The sequence below is a fragment of the Cherax quadricarinatus genome, chromosome 8 (assembly GCF_038502225.1).
Source record: "Cherax quadricarinatus isolate ZL_2023a chromosome 8, ASM3850222v1, whole genome shotgun sequence".
Lineage (NCBI taxonomy): Eukaryota > Metazoa > Arthropoda > Malacostraca > Decapoda > Parastacidae > Cherax > Cherax quadricarinatus.
In genome coordinates, this window is record NC_091299.1 from 58312050 (window position 1) to 58319689 (window position 7640).

The 7640-nt window shown below is 38.1% G+C and overlaps 1 protein-coding gene across 1 annotated transcript; it reads right to left on the reverse strand.

Moving 5' to 3' along the window:
* Positions 1 to 4705: 4705 nt before the first annotated feature.
* Positions 4706 to 7260, reverse strand: LOC138852421 (protein FAM200C-like). Its single transcript, XM_070083059.1, has 2 exons — positions 6249 to 7260; positions 4706 to 5983 (listed from the first exon to the last, which is right to left on the reverse strand). Exons 1-2 carry the CDS (start codon positions 6960 to 6962, stop codon positions 4901 to 4903), a joined length of 1797 nt encoding a protein of 598 aa, XP_069939160.1. The 5' UTR covers positions 6963 to 7260; the 3' UTR covers positions 4706 to 4900.
* Between the last annotated feature and the right edge of the window lie 380 nt (positions 7261 to 7640).

A 7640-nucleotide genomic window follows, 5' to 3' on the forward strand; every position in this document is an offset into this window, starting at 1 on the left:
AGGATACATACATAACGATATCAAACCTGATAACATCATTGTTTCAGGATCCGTCGGTAATTATAAAGTATCTATAATTGATTTTGGAAGAGCAAGACGAAATGGGGAAGTTATTGAGACTTTCGCTTCTCCTGATCCTGAACGATTCCCACACGCAGCTCCTGAAGTGGCCGATGGACAACCTTGTACACCACCTGCCGATGTGTATGCAATGGGCAAAATGTATTTAGATATTAGAACAAAATGTGATGAAGTCCCCCAGGAACTTGAAACGCTAGCAGAGCAGGCCAGGCAAAGTGACCCACTGAAACGCCCTTCCCTCTTGGAGATCATTGCTCAAATCCAAAACATCATCAAATGTTTGAAGCCCTCCAAGAGAGAAGTCCCTGGCCAAACCAAGACCAAATTCTGGACAGAAGTTCCTGGACAGACTAAGACAAAGTTTCGGACAGAGGTCCATGGCCAGAACAAGACAAAGAAGACCCACAGTGCTGTCTCCAACCATATCAAACCAGTTAGCCTGGTAGCAGAAGCAAGGCGGTTTGCAGCCGAGAAGAGTCGTGCTAGAGCAAGAGCATGGAAAAGGGCCGGAGGTTCCATAAAATGAACATCTAGTAGGTGTAGGATCTAAAAAAAAAAAAAAAAAAAAAAAAATCAAAAAAAAAAAAAAAAAAAAAAAAAAAAAAAACAAAAAAAAAAAAAAAAAAATTAAGGAACTCGAAGAGCAGCCACCTCCACGTGGTGAGTTCTGGGTGTTATGTGTGACTGTAAATAATCAGTCATGCAAAATAGCTGAGAGCTGCTCACTTTACCTATATTACATATCTGAGACAATAGAATTCTTCCACCGTAAGCCATGCATGTCGTAAGAGGCGACCAGTGTGCTGGAAACAAGGGGCTAGTAGCCTCTTTTCCTGTATACATTACTAAATTTTTCTTTTTGGGCCACCCAGCCGGTATGTATATATATATATATATATATATATATATATATATATATATATATATATATATATATATATATATATATATATATATATATATATATATATCGTGAGTAGTCACGAAAGTACTTGGAATTTCTCTATTCTTTCAGAGTGGTTGTTTTGCATATTCTGAAATCACCTGTTTACTGTGATCTTATTGCATATATATATATATATATATATATATATATATATATATATATATATATATATATATATATATATATATATATATATATATATATTATATATATATATATATATATATATATATATATATATATATATATATATATATATATATATATATATATATATATATATATATATATATATATATATATATATATATATATATATTTATATATGTCGTGCCTAATAGGTAAAACTGGCCAATTAGCAAGAACTCATTTAAAATTAAGTCTTGGGGCCCTGACATTTACTGTGTTGTCTCTTAGCATACTTGTGGCGCCCATGCTTTTCAATGAGGGAATGTTGCATCTCCTGACGAGTATTTTGCTTTCATTGGGAGTGATTTTCATGTACAAGTTAGGTACTAATCCTTCTAGGATTTTCCAAGTGTATACTATCACACATTTTTCTCGCCTGCATTCCAGGGAATACAAACTTGAACCATTCTCAGGACTTCAACCGTTCTCAGTAATTTAGATGCTTTATCGTACTTGTGTGTGCCGTGAAAGCTCTCCGTACACTCTCCAGGTCAGCAATTTCGCCTGCATTGAAGGGGGCAGTTAGTGTACAGCAGTATTCCAGCCCAAAGAGAAAAAGCAATCTGAGGAGTATCATGGGCTTGTAGTCCCTGGTTTTGAAGGTTCTCATTATCCATCCTATCATTTTTCTAACAGATGAGGTAGATACATTGTTGTGGTCTTCGAAGGTGAGAGCCTCCGACATTATCACACAAAACCTCTTTTATTCGCTCTCTCCATCCTTTCCTTGGATGACCCCTACCCCTCCTCCCCTCCACTACAGATTTATACACCCTCAAAGTCATCCAAACCACCTCAACAACCTCTCTTCGGCCCTCTGAATAATACTCTTAGTAAATCTACACCTCCTAATTCCCACACTACGAATTCTCTGCATTACATTCATCACACATTGCCCTTAGACACGACATCTCCACTGCCTCCAGCCTCCTCCTTGCTGCAGCATTTACAACCCATGCTTCTCACGCGCATAAGGGTGTTAGTACCACTATACTCTCGTACTTTCCCTTCTTTGCCTCTATGGATATCATTTTTTATTTCCACAGGTACCTCGATGCACCACTCACCATTTTTCCTTCATAAACTCACCTGCAGACAAGTTTACTCAAAGGATGATTTTGAAAAATACATTGCCTTAATTAAGTAAAACAAGAAGAAAATAGTATTAGCTGTATTACAATGCTAATAACTATTCACTTATTTATATAAATGGACTAAAGAGAGATTACAAGACATATGTAAGTCAGATTACGGCTTGTTGAAATTTTAAGATACTGGTCAACATTTCAGTGATATAGATAGGACTTGCAAATACATGACTAGTTGAGGAAGGGAAGGTATGGACTATACAAGTAAAGGAAATTTTTAACTTTGAATGAATTGATTGGAGTAATTTGACAGGAAAGCTTAGTGTCTAGCGACTTTCTTGATATGATCCAGGATTGTTTTTAAAAATAGTTTGTGACAGAACCACCTAGAAGAAATAACCTGCTTGACTTGGTTCTTGCCAACAAGGAATCACTAATTAATAGTCTTGTGATTAATGATGAGGGAAAGCCATCACAAATCACTCAGTTTCAATATATAATGGAATTACGTTAACAACTAAAACCCAGTAAGTGTGCCTGACTTTCACTTGGACAGTTTTATAGGACTGAGAAATTTTCTGGGTGGTGTGAACTGGTGTGACCTGACCAGTCATTATCCTTTGGGTCAGGTAGGCAGTTATGGTTGCCAATATAACATTTTTCAAAGCATAGTTCAAGCTTCCCAAGCTTCTTATGTTCCAAATAGGGAAATTAGATCAAACTTGAAAATGACCCTAAATGAATAAACAATAGATTAGCACATATATGTCAAAAGAGAGGACATTTATAGGCGAATCAAAATGGAAGAGGGGCTCTTAAGAAATTAATATATTCAATTAAAAGAAAATTAAAACAAGGAATAAGAAAAGTTAAGAGAAATTATGAAGTCGCAAGTCATTAGAGAATTGACCCTAAAGGATTATTTAAGGTATATGAGTAAGATTAGTGACAAGATAGGCCACTTAAAAGTTGCTCAAGTTAGCTCACTGACGTTGAGAAAGAAATGTGTACAATATTCAACACTTATTTCCTCTCAGTTTTTATGCAGGAAGATTCTAAAGAAAATCCAGAAAAAGAAATATATAGATCAGGGCGAAAATTAGTTATGCACGATCGAAGTCACTAATGACTTGGTTCTCAGACAAACAGATTAAACCCAAACAAATCCCTGGGCCTTGATGAACTATCCTTGAGGGTTATAAAGGAATGTAAGGAGGAACTTAGCAAACCATTGGCTAACATGTACAACATATCAACAAATTGGCATAGCGCTAGTTAAGTGGAAAATGGCAAATGTGATATCCGTCTGCAAAGCAAGAGACCAAATAGCCTAACCTTTATTGTGGAGAAATTGATATAATCGAAAACTAATGGAATCAATAATTAATAAGTCTGCCTTGGCACACGTAAATTGATCATTGTATTTCAGCATGGTTGTACAAAGGGGCGTTCCGACCTAACGAATTTACTAACTTTTTTCCACTAAGGTCTTTGAGGAGGTAAATAATATTATAGTGAGTAGTATAAACCTTGGTAACAGATACCGAAAAACTGGTTTAGAAAAAAGAACGCAAACACTAGGACATATTCATTAGGAAACGTTTCGGTCCTGGTCCCTGATCAAGGTCCCAGGACCGAAATATTTTCTAATAAATATGTCCTAGTGTTTGTTTACGTGTTTTCTCAAAACCATGATATTATGTATACAGATTTCAGTAAGGTTTTTGATAGCGTTCCACATTAGAAATTGTTGAGGAAAGTAGAAGCACATGAAATAGTAGGAGAATTTTTTTCCTGGATAGAGGTGTGGCTGACAGATAAGCAACGGAGAGTTTGCACAAACTGGGAGGATTCCGACTGGGGACGCTTCACAAGCGGTGTTCCACAGGGGTCAGTTTTGGGTTCATCGTTGTTCACAATATATATAAAGTACATAGATGAATAAAAAGCGATATGAGCAGGTTTGCCAATGACACCAAAACAGGCCATCGAATTAATTCTGACGAGAACTCTAGGGCGCTACAGGAAGATTTGAATAGACTGATGCAGTGTGCAGTATAATGTAACCTTGGAAAAGAAAGTAACCATGGCAATAATCCAAACAACGTTGATCTTAATCAATGAATGCAATAAGATTTAGGTGTCCTGGTTAGAAGTAATCTAAAGGCAAGACAACAGTGCATAAGTGTTTGCAATAAAGCGAATAGAATTCTTGGCTTCATATAAAGACGTATAAATAACATGAGTCCTCAGGTTATGTATATCAAAGAATAATCCAGGTAATCATTGGTTAGGCCTCATTTAGATTATGCAGCACAGTTTTGGTCACTGTATTACAGAATGGGTAGAGAAGGATGCCAAAGTGTGGAAAAAGACATTTATGTACAGTTCAGGTTATTTATTAAAGCAGTGGTTCCCAAACTTTTTCAGCTTGTTACCCAATTTAACATGCCACATAAAGCATGTTACCCCTTTCACAAAATGTTGTTATTATTGATATATATGGCTAAATTAAAACACTTGAGATATTTTCTTTTATTTATTGTATTTGAACATTGTGCATCTCTAATGACTATTACCAAAGATGTCAAGAACATCAGTGGGATGGATGGAGTTGCATACTTGAAGCTAGTTTAGGAATTCTTGGCTTCGTGGTTGAAAGTGCCAGCCTGGCATCGTTTGCAACATTCAAGCGAGTCCTCTTTTTTGTTTTCATACCCAGCACAGTTGAGAAGCCCTTCTCGCACAGATACGTTGTTGAGAATGATACCAACAACTTCAAGGCTCTCTTGGACAGAGTTGGCGAGTCAGGTAGTCCTGAAATCCAAAAGGAATCTGCATTTTGGTTTTGGAATTCGATTTTCAAGGCTTCATTGGCTCGCATTGTGATCCACTCCTCCTTTGCAGGGAAATCATCATCATGAATGGCATCATCAGGTACAGAGAAGGGATGAATGATCCACTGAAGAGTGGCTGTTTCTTGGTCACTCTCTGGAAAGTAGTGATGCATGCTTGTTTCAAGCCCCTTCAAATGGTCGCTCATTTCTTTGTTGATGGCCTGTAGAAGTGATCCAGTATCATGACTATTCTCCTCAACAAACTGGTCTAGGGTGGGAAACTGGGCGATCACTCCTTTCTCCAAGCGCCGAATCCAGAGTCTCAGTTTCCCCAGAAATGCAGTCACAGTGTGATGGGCATCAATGACAGTCGTGTTTCGGCCCTGGAGTTGCAGATTACCACTGTTCAGCTCCGCAAATATGTCAGCCAAGTAACAAAGTCGAGCAAGCCACTCCTTATCGGTGAACTTGGTAGCAAAAGGAGATCCTTTTTGTTCCAGGAATTCCTGAACAGCTTTTCGGAGCTCAATGACTCGACGTACAACCTTGCCTCGTGACAACCAGCGAACATCGGTGTGGTAGAGCAGAACTTGATACTGCTCTCCCATTTCCTTGCACAGCTCCTTGAATATGCGCGAATTCACATCTCTGGACTTGATGAAGTTGACGATTTTCAACACATCTTCAAACACTAACTTCAGATTACCAGGCAGGCTTTTCGATCCAAGAGAGTACCGATGAATGATGCAGTGATCTACAGAAATTTCTGGATTGATAGCTTGTATGAGGCCCCGTAATCCACGATGACCACCCATCATCGACGGTGCTCCATCGACGGAGACCTGGAATAAAAAGAAAAATTATTATAGACTGCGTCAGTTAGTCATTGTTACTTATCTTTTGCGTTATAATTATATGGTTTTAATTAATTATTTCGGTACTTGAGTATTTCAGTACGACAGGCACGATATTTTTTGTGTGAATCATGTACAAAATATTAGCTACACTACAGTTACTTGTACAATAAATAAAACTGTATATGACTATATGCCGTGTAATTCATTGTATTTATACTAATTTAGACTTTATATAAACATCGTTTCCTACCTGTTGAACGCTGTTCCAATCCAATCCATTCTTGGTAAAGAAACTGTTGATGATATTGAAGACATCTTCTCCCTTTGTGGTTGTCAGCAGATCCTCGCATAATAGGAACTCTTCTTTGATCTTGTCCTGGTGGACGTAACGGACGAACCCAAGAACAGCACAACTGGCTACGTCACACGATTCATCAAATCGCAAGGAGAATTTGCCATATGAGCTTTCCTTGATCTCTGTTGTAACTTGGGACAGGATATCTGATGGCATGTCATCGACTCGTCGGCGGATGGTGTTGTTTGATAGAGATATGACACTCAGTTTCTTCGCTTGATCCTCCCCACATACCTTGCTTACCATCTCGTATGCACAAGGCATAATCAGATTCTCTGCAATGGTGTGGCATTTCTGTTGTTCGGCAATTTTATATGCAACACAGTAGGATGCTTCGACCGCAGCTTGAAGCTTTTGGGCTTGAATTCCAGATGAGCCGAACTGGATATTCTTCAGTGCTACAGCCTGGCGCTGAAAATAAGCCTGATCCTTATTTTGAAGATTTGGATGGCACTTCTGGAGGTGAGCTGAGAGTTTTGATGGCTTGAGGCTTTCATTTGTCAACACTTTGTGACATGCCACACATTGTGGCCGATCCTCTCCACCAGAAGTTAAATTCACAAAGCCATGGCGAAGAAAGGCGTCAGTGTAGGTGCGCTTTTTGGACATTTTCTTGTTCAATCTGCAGAAAAAGAAGAATATCCATGCATACACTGCAAAACGCAAGGTACATAATTTCTCGCATGGCAGCTAACACAAGTTCACTGATGCAAGCACACACGCATACATTCAAAATTGTCAGGCTGCAAGTATCATGCTTGTCAGCACAAGAGCACCGTGTAGCGCGAGACTACAGTGAACGTATACAGCCTCGCATACTCTGCTAATCCTAGCAAAACCATTGAAAACGTAAGAACCACACATACATTATATATAAAATTAATAATAGCTATAAATTCACAGTAACAGTGGGTAAATACTAACTATATACTGCACAGGGAAGTACACATACATACCAGCTTATGTCTACCTCGGCTGATGCTCACAGATAAACTGACAGTGTGAAATAGAGGCAGCCTCAGGAAGTGAGTGACGCGTACTGGACAGGTCGATCTGGGCTACTGAGTGACTTTTGTCCTGAAGCATACTTGTCAAAATACTTTTGGGTTTCCACACACTTACCTATATATTTCTTCTTTTCTAATACTGTATATTAGTTTTTGATGTTTATTGTTATTTGGTTTAACTTTATTACTTACTTATAATAGGTTTACTTTACAACTTTATATACTAAGACAAAGTTAACAATAATCCTCATACCGGGTACCGCATTGTTTTCTTGATTTT

Coding starts and splice junctions, on each gene's coding strand:
- LOC138852421 (XM_070083059.1), bottom strand. CDS start 6,962: ATGTCCAAAAAGCGCACCTACACTGACGCCTTTCTTCGCCATGGCTTT. Junction 5,984..6,248: donor ATTGGAACAGCGTTCAACAG/GTAGGAAACGAT, acceptor TTTTTATTCCAG/GTCTCCGTCGATGGAGCACC.